General features: G+C 35.1%; 2 protein-coding genes across 4 annotated transcripts; both read left to right on the top strand.

The window, feature by feature from the left end:
• Positions 1-234: 234 nt before the first annotated feature.
• LOC110642509 (YTH domain-containing protein ECT4) lies at positions 235-7,909 on the top strand. 3 transcript variants are annotated; one of them, XM_021794596.2, is made up of 10 exons: positions 235-503; positions 1,364-1,420; positions 2,436-2,497; positions 3,004-3,190; positions 4,727-4,791; positions 4,935-5,279; positions 5,716-6,228; positions 6,354-6,566; positions 7,074-7,247; positions 7,594-7,909. In XM_021794596.2, the coding sequence occupies exons 2-10, from the start codon at positions 1,393-1,395 to the stop codon at positions 7,720-7,722; spliced, it is 1,716 nt and encodes a 571-aa protein (XP_021650288.2). In that variant the 5' UTR covers positions 235-503; positions 1,364-1,392; the 3' UTR covers positions 7,723-7,909. The 3 variants fall into 3 exon arrangements, with proteins under 3 accessions (XP_021650288.2, XP_021650295.2, XP_058007115.1); XM_021794603.2 differs by lacking the exon at positions 235-503 and adding an exon at positions 656-894; XM_058151132.1 differs by lacking the exons at positions 235-503; positions 1,364-1,420; positions 2,436-2,497; positions 3,004-3,190 and adding an exon at positions 3,857-3,945.
• Positions 7,910-9,111: 1,202 nt separating this feature from the next.
• Positions 9,112-14,322, top strand: LOC110642500 (uncharacterized). Its single transcript, XM_021794586.2, has 10 exons — positions 9,112-9,552; positions 9,841-9,897; positions 10,328-10,405; positions 10,772-10,825; positions 11,834-11,916; positions 12,170-12,269; positions 12,368-12,430; positions 13,135-13,404; positions 13,738-13,798; positions 13,903-14,322. The coding sequence occupies exons 1-10, from the start codon at positions 9,301-9,303 to the stop codon at positions 13,998-14,000; spliced, it is 1,116 nt and encodes a 371-aa protein (XP_021650278.2). The 5' UTR covers positions 9,112-9,300; the 3' UTR covers positions 14,001-14,322.
• Positions 14,323-14,707: the final 385 nt, after the last annotated feature.

Below are 14,707 nucleotides of genomic sequence, written 5' to 3'. Positions count from 1 at the left end.
ATTTAAATTTATTAGAGTTTTGATTTTAAATAAAATTTAGTTTTTCTTTTTAATTTATTTCATCATTAAATTGTAATCAAAACTAAAAATTAAAGGAAGATGTGCTTGATTCTTATCTTATCATGGAAAAAAATAAAATATGGAAAAAATATAAAAAAAAAATAAAAAAAAAGATAAACAATGACCAACAAAAAGGCATAAATAAGGTCCAGCTCCCAATTGCAATAGCGCTTGACTAATACCCTCTTGACCTTTTACCCCTACATCCAACGGTCACTCTTTCTTCTTCTGAAAAGCAGGAACTCATCTCACCCGTCCGATCATTCCATAATTAGCCCCTCTCTCTTCATCTTCTCCCTTCTCCTTCTTTCCAGCCTATACTTCACTTCGTCTCTTTCTTTCCTTCTTTGGTATACCGCTCTCTACTGTACTGAAAAGCGGTTTTCCGGTCACAACAGATCGGGTCTCTCGGTTTCGTCTCGGCCTCGATCCGTCTCTTTCAGGTCCACTTCCGATTTATCATTTTTGTTCGGTTTTAGTCTCTCTGTTGCTTTCTTTGTACGCGTAATAAACACGTATCCAATGAAATGAAGCTTTTAACTTTTTAGTATCTGCCAATTTAGTTTGATTCATTGACTTCCGTTTCTAATTTTCCATTTTGTGAATTGATTTTCTATTTTTTGTGGACTTATCATGAAATTTTAATTTCTCACGATTTCTCAGCAACCAAGCAGATTTTTTCCCTCTTAAAAACACACCCACAAGAAACAAAAAATCCGTCGAAGTTGCTTGTTAGCTGTGAGAGATATACATAAAAGCTCCGATTTTTCCTCAAAATATCCTTTTTTTTTTTAAAAAAAATTTTCAACATTTATTTGTATTTGATTTTCTGGGGTGAGAATTTCTTTCTCTTTTTTTTTTTGGTTGAAAATTTTCTATCTTCTGTTTGATTTTTATTTTAAAAGAGACGGAAAATCACTATCAAAAGATAACAATAAAATAGAATCTTATGCTTTCATTTATTTATAGTAAATAGGAATCGGAATCTCTTTTTTTTTTTTTTAGCCCATTTTCGTGTAAGTTGCTAACGGGTGCCTGGTGTATAGCGTGCAAACAGCATTTTTTCCTTTGTAATTTGGATTTTTTTATTTGTTTGAATTTTATTATGAGAAAAAAAAAGAAAAAAAAATCAATTTTGAGGTATCTTATTCTCTAAGTTTTCATCAGAAAATTATTTAAGTTGTTTTCGCAATAGTAGTTGAGATGGAAAATAAACTAAACTTTTGGTAAAAAAAGACTTGTGCTTTGTCTTTGACTAACTCTTTTGCTATTCCCTTCTTTCTCTCTATCTCTCTGTTTGTAGGAATTAACGTGGGCTTTTATTGATCGACAATGGCCACTGGAACGGAACTCGAGAAACGTATCCTCTCTATTGGGTTTACTGTTTGAATTTGCTTCTATTTTTCAGTTTTTGTGTCTTGTATGCTTTTTATGTCTTTTTCTTTCTTATGTCCTCTTCTCCCCCCCCCCCCCCCCCTCCCCCCCCTTTTTTTTTTTTTTAAAGTAAGATTACGGGTCAGTTTTTAGTTCTTTTGTGTAATATATATATTTTTTTCTGATTTACTTAAACCGGAAAATAAAATCTTTGTTATTCATGTTATTTATATTGAAGTTTGCTGGTGATGCGGCCTGGGAACTCCTGCGTGCACAGACCTGGAACACGAGAAAATGAACACTGTGTGTTGGCTTGGCAACCTCTCTGATGCAAAAGTTAGAAGTTAGTAATTTTGATAGAGAGTGAGAATTTAATTAGGTCATAGAAGCAGATCTGCTGTCCCTTCTTATATGCATGGGTTGTACTCCTATTTGGGTTAGGAGAGTGATCAAAGGAGGTTTCAGTTTAGGAGGGAGTCTTTCGAATGGACTTGGAATCCCAGATAATCTGGGATTCTCTAGATGGTGATCGTGTTAGATTGGGAGTCACATCTGGTTGGGTGAGTGTTATGGCGTCCATCTAAATCTCTCACTTATCTGAGTCATGATCTTGGTTCCATCCTATAAGCGTTCGGGTGTCTTATTGGGCTGGCCTTTTGGGCTTTTAAGCTGATATTATATCAGCTGGAATGACGAATTCTTGTTGTGAATTCAAATATTTTGATTTTCATTGAAAGTAAAATGTTTTGGCTTGTTTCATTTATGCCTTTTCTTTTCCTTCCTTCCTCCTTCTGCTAAAATTGCATATTGGCTTTATCCTGGAAAAAAAAATGTTGTGTGTTGACTGAGTACTGGTGTACGGTAAGATGGTTTATTAGTGACAACATATTTCTTATTATTTATAAGACAAATATAAATTTTGTTGGCAACTCAATGAGATCATAGTCCTGCACGCTTTGATCAGCTTGAATAAATATTGTATTCTTAACTGTATAATGCAGCTGAACCTGTCCCTACAGGATTGAAGTCAGAGCCCCTTACAAAATTGGCTGGGCATGATGTGGTATGTCATATTAATCTATCTTCTTCTTCTTCTTCGTTTTATTTTTTTTTTTTATTTTCTATTTTTCCCTTGATGCATGCTTGATTGGACAAATAGCATTATGAATATGAAGGTGAAAATTTATTTTAGATTCCCACCTTTCCTATAGTTGGTCCAATTCTCACTTTGTGGTTTGGTGAATACATTGGACTGAGAATTATAGAACACTACAACTCAAGAAAATGCAGTTTTTGTCATTATAACATGAGTTCAAGAATAAAAAACTATGTGCGAGTACCATGAGGATGGAATCTGTTCTTATTTATAAAGATTGCTAGTGTTTTATTTAAATTCTTCAGATTTTACAATTTTGTGGCTTTGTATGTGTATATCTAGTCATCTACATTGCACAAATTTATTCTGTGGTGGATGGTTATTTTGGCAAGGAGTCTACTTAATGCTTGGAGCTTGGTGTTACATGAATATCTTTTTGTTGTCTTATTTTCCTTTGAACTCTTTTGTTTCAGGCTTCTGGAAAAGATGGAATGCCTTCTGACTTAACCTCATCCAATTGCTCTTCTGGGGATGCTACCTCTAATGCCAAAGGTGAAGGGGATGGTAATTCTAGCAGCAAAGGGGAGGCTGATCAAGAGTCAGTTGAAGAGCGCAGTGTTCAGAATCCACCTACCAATAGTTACAATTATTACTACCCAGGTGGAATATTGAGACAATTATATGCTCTTATATTATATATGATATCTAGGAATTTTTACAAAGTCAATTCAATGGAAGGTCATAATCTTAATTAAAGTACTCAAATGATAGGTGATCAGTGAAGTTGAGATGTGTACTAATTTACTCAATGTATTGCATAAAATGACATTAATCAGCTTCATGATTAAGTATTGGTTTTTTACTTCACTTCCATACAGGCAGAATGATTTTCAGGCTAATGGTGTGATTATGTGAAAAGGGAAAAGACTATTTACTTTAGCATGTTTTCAATCATGATAACTATGAAAGGCCTTAATGTCATATTCAATGCTTGATTATAACTAGATTACTAGAATGGCTGAATTTCTAGTGTTACAGGCACTATTGTTTTTATTTTTAGTTTTGAGACAGTTGTAACTCATGCACCAAAAAAAAAAAAAAAAAAAAAATCTTTAGATGCTCTGGGTACCATGAGGGTAGTTAAGTTGCTTTTTTGTTGGACTGCTACTTAGGACTTGAGGTGCTCTTATATTTTCTGCAAGAGCTTTTGAGATCTGCTAAAAAATTCTTGCAGGACTTGGCACACCTAATGGTGGAGGATGTTCTTATGTGTACTCTAGATTTAATGAGATAGAGTTCATGTGACTAGGTGGTGGATGAGATGATGACAGTAGTGAGGTGGCCTAGATTGCAAAATGCAATTATAAATACTCTTAAGAAGACTATACTGCCATGGAATGACCAATGTCTTTGAGGTAGCTCGAGACCTATTTGCTTTTTTGAGGCTATATGTATTTAGATGCATTGTCTAGAAACTCAACTAAGCCTTTATCCCAAAAATTTGGGGTCGGCTATATGAATTCGCTTTCTCCACTCTAAACGATTTTGGGTTAAATCTTCAACAATGTATAATGCTTTTAGTTCATGTTGTACTACTCTCCTTCAAGTCAATTTAGGTCTACTCCTTTTTTTCTTTTTATCTTCTAACCTAATGTGCTCTACTTGTCTGACTGGAACCTCCGTATGTCTACGCTTCACATAACTAAACCACTTCAATCTCACTTCTCTTAACTTATCCTCAATTGGTACCACTCCTACTTTTTCTCTAATACTTCATTACGGACTTTATCTAGTCTAGTATGACCACTCATCTACCTTAGCATTCTCATCTCTGCAACTCTTATCTCAGACGCATATGACTCCTTTAGTGCCCAACACTCACTACCATATAATATAGCTGGTCGTATGGCTGTACGGTGAAATTTTCCTTTTAACTTATTGGGAATCTTGAGATTACATAAAACTTCCGTGGCACGTCTCCATAATATAGAAAATAATATTATGATAATATGTATGCATTGCCTAGAAAATAATATAAAAATTATGATAACTGTTAGAAAGTATTGAGGTCCTTCATTTAGCTTCAAATAAAGCTTTGCTTCTTATGGTTTGATTTGGAATTCTGAATTTTATGATTTGAGAATTTAGATCTATTTATTGTTTATTGATATCTTAAACTTGAACCCTTTGTTGCAGGATATAGCGTACCCTTCACACAATTGGATGATCATGGCTATTTTCAAGCAGATGGATCCCATATGGTATGTTCATTTGACGTTTACTTGTATGCCTATTTGCAAAAGTTTGGCGATAATATTTATAATTCTGCTCGGCTGATAAGGGTAGTTTTATATAAATGTCTCTTATTGATAACTGATAGTACTTTATTGGTTGATTGCTTCAGGGAATGCAATCAGACAACGGATCACTTGTCTATTATTTACCTGGCTATAGTCCATATGCTTCTGGGACAGTAGTTGGGGTAGATGGGCAGCAACAATTTTTTTCTTCTCCTGGTTACCTTCCGCGTCCAGTTTCCTATGGATCAGAGTCCATGCCTTGTTATTCATGGGATTCAACATGTGTTGGAGATGTCTCAAATGGCAATAGTGGTTCTGGAAATAGAAAATACAGTTCAGGTCCTAGTTTTTCCAAGGCCAATGGTTTGAACTCAATGAAGTCTAATGGCAACATTGGTGGCAAGTCTTCTAAGTCTACTTACATGCATCCAAGCAGACCTTTAAACAAGGTATTAATCTTCTTTTTAGCACATTTACATGTTTATGGTCAAATTAATCTTCCATATTATAATGCCAACTATCTTTTGCTGGAATGTTTGCTTTTTTTGATAAAAAAACGTGGAATGAATCGAATGCTCTGTGTTTAGTTGTCATATTATGATGTCATAGAAGCAGTAGAAGTTCTATTTTATTCTGACCTTAAATATTTAGTTTAGGTTTTGTGCTAATGATGTAGAGATGTCTCTCTGTTCTTTTGAAGGGAAACTTTTGTGTCTATAATTTGATTATTGATGAAGTTCATAGATGACTACTCTTAATGTTCATGGACTTTTCATAGATTTGTTTGTGTTTATCTTTTAATTTATTTTGACATTCATAATGTTAATTGGTCATCAATACTCCTTCAGTTTTGAGTTTCTGCTGATGTAACATTTCATGTTACAGATGTCTACATTGGGTTCTGATTTCTCAGCAGGCCTCTTGAAGGGATACCATCCTGTAGGAAATATGTCTTTGTATTCTATCCAAAGACAAGGTCCATTCCCGCATAGTGGTCCTATGAACTATAGGCAGAATGGAAGGATATGGAATGGAAATGATAGAAATAAATCAATAGACAGATTCTATAAAAAGAGTGATTTTGAAACATCAACTGAGTTAACTTGCGGTCCTAGGGCTTCTAATGAAATTTCTCCTCCGGACACTGCTGTCAAGGAAGACTTGGGAATCACTGTACAAAGGGATCAGTATAACCAACCTGATTTTGAAACTGAGTACACACATGCTAAGTTCTACGTCATCAAATCTTACAATGAAGATGACATTCATAAGAGCGTTAAGTATGACGTATGGGCTAGTACTCCAAATGGCAATAAGAAGCTAGATGCCGCATTCCGTGATGCAGAACAGAGATCAGGTGGAACTGGCACAAAATGTCCAATTTTCCTCTTTTTCTCGGTGAGTTGTAAACATGTCTTCTATCTTCTGTTGAAAGTGCCTTAATCATTTCTTATTATGTCTGACATAAAATCCTTTGTTAAAGCCCTCATTTCCCTTTCATTTTCTCTTGATTGTAACTTCAGGTTAATGGAAGTGGACAATTTGTTGGGATAGCTGAGATGGTTGGGCAGGTAGATTTTGATAAAGACATGGACTTTTGGCAACTCGACAAATGGAACGGTTTCTTCCCAGTTAAATGGCATGTCATAAAAGACATTCCTAACAGTCAGCTGCGGCATATCATCCTGGAAAATAATGACAGGAGGCCTGTAACTTTTAGCAGAGACACACAAGAGGTGTTTCCTTTATTTCATACTTGATTGCAATCTAATTTTTCTGTCATGAAAGCCAGCCTGGCCTACATTTACATTATCTCATTTGTTATGGTATAATTGATAAATATGGTTGGAACTAGATACATATTGGTTGTCAAAAGGTGAGTTTCGTGCATCGTAGTACTGCTTTATTATGAATGTTTGCTCCACTTGACCTTGCCATGTTGTTCTTGATTGCGAGAAAAATATCTGTTCTCTTAACACGACAGCTTTTATTTGTGGAAGTCTTCTGCAATATGCTGTGGCCTGTGTGGATGGTTCCCTTGCATTAAAAACTCACCTTAGCCGAGTATATTGTCATTTTTCTGTTATTTTCAATGGCTATACTATACAAGTGGAGTTTTGAAATTTTGATCCAATATATCTAGCAGAAGAGGCAGCTAGAACGGATATTTGTGCCTAGTAGCATCTGATCATGTTCAATATATTAAAGGTTGGACTGACATGTTTTGTTATAATAATTTGCAGATAGGACTTGAGCAAGGTTTGGAAATGCTGAAAATTTTTAAGAGTTATTCAGCTAAGACATCATTGTTAGATGACTTCAATTTCTATGAAAACCGAGAGAAGATTCCACACACTAAAACGAGCAATAAGCCTGCAAGTCTGCGAATGGAGATAGACAAAAACGGCGATTTTCTGGTAAGTTAACTCTCCTAAATTAGTGGATATATATTTTGTCCCCAATTGAGGTTTTACTGTTACATCTTCTGACAATGATGCAATTTTTGCCTTAAAATTTGTTGTTAAACTCCATGTTGATCTTATTGTTGCGTGCACTTTTTCCAATCAGTTTTAAATTAGTAGCTGAATTCTGTGAATTTTGCTGTGCTATGTTTGGACCATGCCTAGATACTTCACTAACTAAAATTGGATGAGGGGATCCACAGTATTGTTGCTCCCATCTAAAATGGCTGTGATGGCTAGGGAAGTTATTACTCTGTTATGTTTCTTCTTTTTAATTGCTACTCTATTTTTCTTTGGGCAGAAGCATACAAAAGCAGGAGATAGGAAACCTGATGATGATTTGAGGATCAAGAAAACGACTAATTTAATGAAGAATCTCTCTCTCCATGGCTACAATCCAAAGAGTAATTATGTAAAGAAGCCAATATAAAATTCAATTTAGAGCTTCTTTTAGTTATTTGCAATGCTATAGATCATTAGATCTTGAGGGTTGTTCCTCTTATGTGATTTGTTCTTTTTTTTTTTTTCTTTTTTTTTTGTCCTTCTTGTTTTATCATTTCTTTTGCTTTCCATTTGAAGCCAGTTATAATTATTAAAAAAAAAAGGCTATTTCTTTCTCTTCCTCTTCCTTGTTACTCTTTCTTATTATAATATTTTCAAGCAAAAATCAATTCTCTATGCAAGTGAAATCATGGGATGTGATGGGAATTTTTTTCAGTTTAATTGAATGAACTTTTGTGATAATTTGGCTAAATTGGATTAAATACTATTATCAAATCTATTTCAGTCGGTGGAAGTAACGCAAGGCTCCTAAAAGATTTCGACTATCACAAATACTTTCTAGGCTAATTGGGCCGATGACATTCTAAGTGAAAGGCCTTTAAACCAGGCGTCGTCTATTACTGAACCTATAGAGAGAGAGAGAGATCTCATTTGGGTGTGTTTTACGTCCTTGGATTCTTTGATTTGCCAAGCTTGCTTCCTGTTGGCATTCCTTGCCTTTGGTTAGGGAAGGAATTTGCCTTCTGGTTCTGTGGCCTAGCTCTGAGGATTAGCTCTCCCTTAGCTGGGTTTGTTAGTATATGGTTGCTTCTTGTGTTTGGTTGATTACATGCACGCATCTCTTCAATGAGAAGCGCCTTTTTTTTTTTTTTTTTCCCTTTCTTGTGTGCTGCATTTGGTGTTAAGGTTTCAAGACGAGGTGGCGGTAGGTGATTTCGTCTTTGTTGCGGAATTCAGTTATTTTCTTATTTTTTGGGTTCGTTCTATACAGTGAGAGAGCTTATATTGCTCCAGCTGACTCATATTTCCGAGATCTACTTTTACACCACGACTAGAAAGGTCATCCTTTTAGCGTTGTATGTCAAGGAGCTCTACAATAACCCTTCATTGTTGTTGAGCGATTTTCTTTGTTGCTATAGAGGAAGATGGGAGGAATCCTTACTGCGTTTAGGTGCTATTTGTTGGGTTCTTCCCTTCTGTTAGGGTTTCTAGGTGTGATGGGTTCGGTTGTGAGTTGGGTCTAATTATTTTCGGGAGGGTTCGATTTCTAGGTTGGTTACTATTATTTAAGATAGGTTTTTCTTTTTTCTTTTCTGTGCATCTAAAATTCAATCTGTTTTAATTTTAACAATTGAACCAAATCGAAAAACAGAAAATTTAAGAGAATAACTGAAATTGAACCAATAAATTGAAAAATCAAATAAAAAAAATTAAATTAAATTAAATTAAATCAATTCAGTGATTTTTTGGATTAAAACAACCCGTTCATGTCGTCATCATCAAAGGATTGAATTCGGTATAAAACTCAGTTAATTCACAGATGGGCTAAGGCTTGGCCCATACTTAAGACCATATTACCACCTGAATATCGTAACCCCTAAACCCTGAGCGAGCTGTGAGCTAATGTGTCCGGCGTTCTGTACTGAAATCAAATCCCCACTCGCATTTGGTGCTGTTTGGAAGCCAAGAAAACGAATTCCAGTGAAACACAAAACCAGATTATCAAATGACAGAAACTGCTAAACACTCCCTTGATAGTGCTTCTGCTGAATCTCCTACTAGACCTTCGAAGATCTCAAAAACCCAAGATTTCAGAGACCACGACGACGACGAATTACTGGAATCTAGCGTTGTTACTAAACCAATGAGCCCAAACCCTAGACTTCAACGCTACTTGGTGGCTATTGAGTATATTGGAACTCGATTCTCGGGTTCCCAGAAGCAGCTCAATTGCAGAACAGTGGTTGGGGTACTCGAGGTGATATCTAATGGTCTTTATTTGTTTTATGAGAAAAGAAAAGAAAATTTTTGGATTTCTTCTTTTTAGAAAGTACCTTATGTTACATTTCTGGGCATTGTTGGGAAGTTCTACAATGTAATTTTCTTGCTTTAGGAAGCAAAAGACGAGTCTTTTTAGCTTTTCAAAATGCTGACCTTTTCCAATGGGAAAAAGTTTAAGAAGAATTATTTTGATTTTAGCATCCTTAAATATCTAGTGATAAGAGTTGAGTTGTGTTAATTTTTTTTTTTTCAATGTTAAATGCAGGAGGCTTTTCATAAATTTATTGGTCAGCCAGTATCAGTCTCCTTGTCTAGTAGAACTGTAAGTCTGTTCCTACTACTTTCATTATTTTAATCTTAATATTCCATTTGTATTATCAGCACATGACTATGAGTCTAAGACCATTCAGAATTTGGAATCATTAATGGCATAATATGGATGAAATTAAAAAAAAATCACATCCTATGGAAAAACATAGAAGAAGAGTTTTGAATCACTTAAAAGAAGATAACTTTCGCATTTGCAATAATATGCGTTAGTGTGACAAATATTCATGCGGTTTTAGACAGGTGCGTAGTTATATCCTCTTCAATTATCGCTTTGTCTATTTCCTTTAAAGAATCAATATATATGTGTGTATCCTGCATATGGTACTAATTTCTATCATCATATTCATATGTACATTATATTGTTTAGCATTTTCCCTCTTTTTCTGGGCTATGATATAGATGCTTAGTTTCAATTGTTGTAGGATGCTGGAGTACATGCCTTATCAAATGTTTGCCATGTTGATGTAGAACGCATAAGCAAAAGGAAGCCTGATGAAGTGGTATGTTGTGTACTTATGTTAATGTGCTCCCTGATTTCTTTACTTTTTGCTGAATTTTATTTTGTTTTTGGCACTGATAATGACTTGGTTTAGTGAGAGTTCCTAATGTTTGTCGTTTTAGTGAGTTTTTTTAGTTTTTGTTGGAAGAAACTGTTTTTTTAGCTGAGTGAGAAAGCAAGATTTCCAAAATTACTGAAGTGAGACTTACTATTTTGGAAACTGTAAGCAAAATGTCAAGATTGCTGCACATGTAGATGCATGCGTACCTATACAGCTGGCGTGGAATTTGCTGTTTTTATTAGTGGGCTTTTTGCCAAAGTAGGAAAACATAAGCTAATGGCTATTTTCTTCTTCATGAAACTGCAGTTACCACCTCATGAACCAGCGGTAGTTAGAAGAGCTGTAAACCATTTCTTACAGGTGTGTGTTCTAATATTTTGCAAGTGTAAATTAAGCAAATGTGTCCTGCACATTGTCTTCCTCTCCTTAACCAATTTTTTTGAAAACTTTGCATTATACATTTATTTATTTTTCTTGGCCAATTCGTGATATTGTACTTTTGCAGTGGCACTATACACTAACATAGCTAATGCTGGTATAATTTATCTCCTCTTTTTGCACGTCCATTTGGTTCGCTGTGATAGTATCTTATAAATTTTCATATATCTTTTGCTTCTGTCTTACAATTCGGGCTGGTTGGGCCTGACCTGCACGAGGTGCGCCTGGGTGCACATGGTATAGGTTGGCCGCCTTTTGTTTGTTGAGGCTTTGGGAGAGTCGCCTGTTATGCCTTGTGCCCAGGGTGCACCTCAAGCACGCCTTTGATAACAACAAGTACAATATATTTTGATGAGATTTACAAATGTCTGCAGTCATAGATAGGGATTTCATCTATAACTGTTCCATGGATCTCATGAGAAATATTTGATGCTTCTTTGGCCTCACTTGTGATCATTAAGTTAGTGGGTGAATCACAAGTAGGGTGAGATCCTGATGTGGCTTCATCATGATGCAAACTCAACTTGCTTCTACCTGCCCAAGGCACCTTGGCAGTCTTGAGGACAAGGGTTTCCTTTCTTTGCCATAAAACATTTATGCTTTACTGTTAAAGAACTGCTTACATTTATTTCTGTTATTAGCGATATGAACCATCATCTAGTGGCTTTTTAGTCAATTATTATTTTCATCATCTGTAGAAGTTCCTGCATTATGCACTGATTAGTCGTGACAGGATCATGTGCTTGTGTTTCTATAATTTGGGAATTAATTTTTGTCCTGGTAGCCTATTTTTATGAGTTCCAATCATGCTGGGTGCTGTATAACTTACTGAGTGACGTGTGGCTTGATCTGATTCATTTATCCACATGTTCTATTAATTTTATGTGCTAGTGTACTAAAGCTCCTCACATTTTCATTTTGGTTTGTCAGAAGAATGAAGGTGATATTATGGTGATTGATGTTCAATGTGTTCCAGCTGATTTCCATGCCAGATTTAAAGCTCAGGAACGCACGTAGGTATTAATAGATTTAAATTGTCTTAAAAGAAAATGGATAACATCATGAGGAATACATTAATTAGCTGATATAATGGCATATTCAATTTAAGCCTTGTTCAAAGTATGAGCATCCACCAATTCCACTTAAACCTTTTAGATGTCAATGTATGCTATCATGGGTCATACCTCTACTTTTGTTGTACCAGACTATTAATAACTTGTATTTCAGAGGATAAATGTTTTGAATTTTAATGAAAAAAAAAAAAAGGTACTTCTACCGATTGTTATCTGGACCAGAGCCTTTGTCTACCTTTGAGAAAGATCGGGCATGGCACGTACCTGAAAAACTAGATCTAGTTGCTATGCAGGTTAGCTAAATATTATCAAACAGTTTATGTGCCCTTGTTTTACCCAGTCATTGATTCTCTCTGTCAGTAAAGAATATAAGTGACTGATATTCATGCAGGAAGCATGCAAAATTCTTGTTGGACATCATGATTTCAGTTCCTTCAGGGCGTCTGGTTGTCAGGTTATTCCTTGTCTTGTAAATGGGTTCTTTTTACCCCAATTTCTTTATTCATATGAGCTAATTTAATACTTTAGTATGTAGAAAAAAGATGCCTTATTTTCCAAAGACTTTTCAGTGCTCATAATATTAATAGGTACTTATTGGTACAATGTAATCTTATTAATGTTTTGACCTTTATTAAGCCCATGCATATAGAATGTTATGGCAGGGCAGGATGCATGTGCCAACAGAGGGTTTTTTTTTTTTTTTTTATAATTTTTAAGTTGGTTATGGCTGTCATCATAGCAACCCAATGTTGAATACAATTTTGTTAATATATGGTTTGATATTTGGGAAAACTTGAGGGCTATTTTTGGATTTCAAAGATAATCGAATTTCTTCATGTTACCCAGTGCATTATAGTTACAATGTTTTTGGTTTAATATTTGGGAAAACTTTGTATCGAGGGCTTGGCTTGAACCAGCTAAATAACCAAACTATTACAGTTAGACTCCAGTTCCTAGCCAATGTTGGACCATGGAATCATCAGAAGATATATGCTGCTCATTTTTTTTTTAAGTCTTTTTTCCCTAGTTATTCTTTGAACTCCATTTCTTTCTGTTATATGTGAAATGCAATTTTTTTAAGTAAAAATCCTTATGTGAGAGATTTCTAACTTTTTCCAAAAACTATTTTAAAGTTGTACAAGCACTTAATATTTACAGGCAAAATCACCCATCAGAACGTTAGATGAACTTTCTGTTTCTGAGGTGGCTTCAACTCCATATTTTCCATCAATCATAGAGAGGGAAAAGAAAGGTTTTCAAGGGGAAGATTCATGCTGCAAAAATTTTCAGACTGACATGACTAGCGGATCTATTTCTGACATTAACATTTCAGGGGGCTCCTACAGTGAGGATCTAGGATTTGGTATAAGGAGAAGACATCGTTGCTTTGTTGTAACAGCACGTGCCCGCTCTTTTCTTTACCACCAGGTTTGTGTTAACCTTTCTATTTCTTATGTTTCTGGGATATATTTTGGTGCTAGGATTTTACTTTTGAACTCATTCTTAAGTTCATTAATTCTTTAAATTTTAAGTTTTGAATAGGGAAACCAATTGATTATTTTAAGTATGCTATTCTCACAACTAATTTGAGAATTTAAATTAGTATGATGGTGTTTGCAAATTTGTTTATTATAAAGTTGCCTCTTGTTTAGTTGACTGTGACCTTTGTAACTAATAGCAATATTGTAGAATTTCAACTTTTAGTTCTAGTTTGAGCCCTTTTGTGATCTATGGACTTATACTTCAGTTGAATCTTTTCAGGTTCGACTACTTGTTGGTGTTCTCAAATCCGTTGGCACTGGAGATCTCACAATTTCAGATGGTCTGAATTTCTGTGTTATACGCATTTGAATATTTTTATGCATTGCAGTTTATTCTTGTCTTGTTTGAAACTGATCTTTGCATTACATAATTCTGTTTTGCCAGTGGAAAGAGTACTGAATGCCAAGTCTGTGATGGCGGCTAGTCCTATGGCTCCTGCTTGTGGTCTCTACCTTGGGCATGTAAATTATGATCTACCATGATTACTGATAAATATGGTTTTTTCAGAAACACATAATGAATTTACAGATTTGATACGTAGCAAGGATTTATGTTCCATCAGAAAATTTAAACGCATCTTGATGGATGGAAATTGGATCAAGGCACTCAATTGCTTGCAGAGAGATTCATTCCACTTTGCTTGCACAGATTCTCTTCCAGTTTGGTTTGTTTCTCTAGAATGTCAAGAGTGTGTTTAACATTAGCAAATGTCAATTTCAATTTTGGTATCTTCAACGATTTGAATTTAATTTAATGTACAAAACACGTACAACGAAAACAAAATTCCAGGTTTTTGTAATGCTATATTCAGAAAATCCGTTTCTACCAATGGGAATGGAATACATCTCTGCGACTGCCTGGATGAAAATGTCTACACATTGTAAATTTGTTAGATAAGCTTGCATTTGATTTTTAACGAATATCGAGAAATGGTTGAAATATTTTTGGGAATCTATAATATTTTACCATTTTCTTCCCCCTAGTTGTATTAACCAAGGAATTGGAAGAATTTGGATTCAGGACAATTTGACAAATTTCTATTTTGGAAAATCTGACCAAGCTTGATCAGACAGGTTAACAGTTGTAACTTTGGTTTCAGCTCATTAAGCGACTCCTGCCATCTTTTTAATCCTTGTGGGGCATGGTTTGGATTTCCCAGGCTTCCACCTTGCACGCTGCAGTTCATGTA

This window comes from Hevea brasiliensis, chromosome 8, assembly GCF_030052815.1.
Source record: "Hevea brasiliensis isolate MT/VB/25A 57/8 chromosome 8, ASM3005281v1, whole genome shotgun sequence".
NCBI classification, from domain to species: Eukaryota; Viridiplantae; Streptophyta; class Magnoliopsida; order Malpighiales; family Euphorbiaceae; genus Hevea; species Hevea brasiliensis.
Note: the sequence above shows the minus strand (reverse complement) of the source record. Positions and strands in the feature narration are given on the sequence as shown.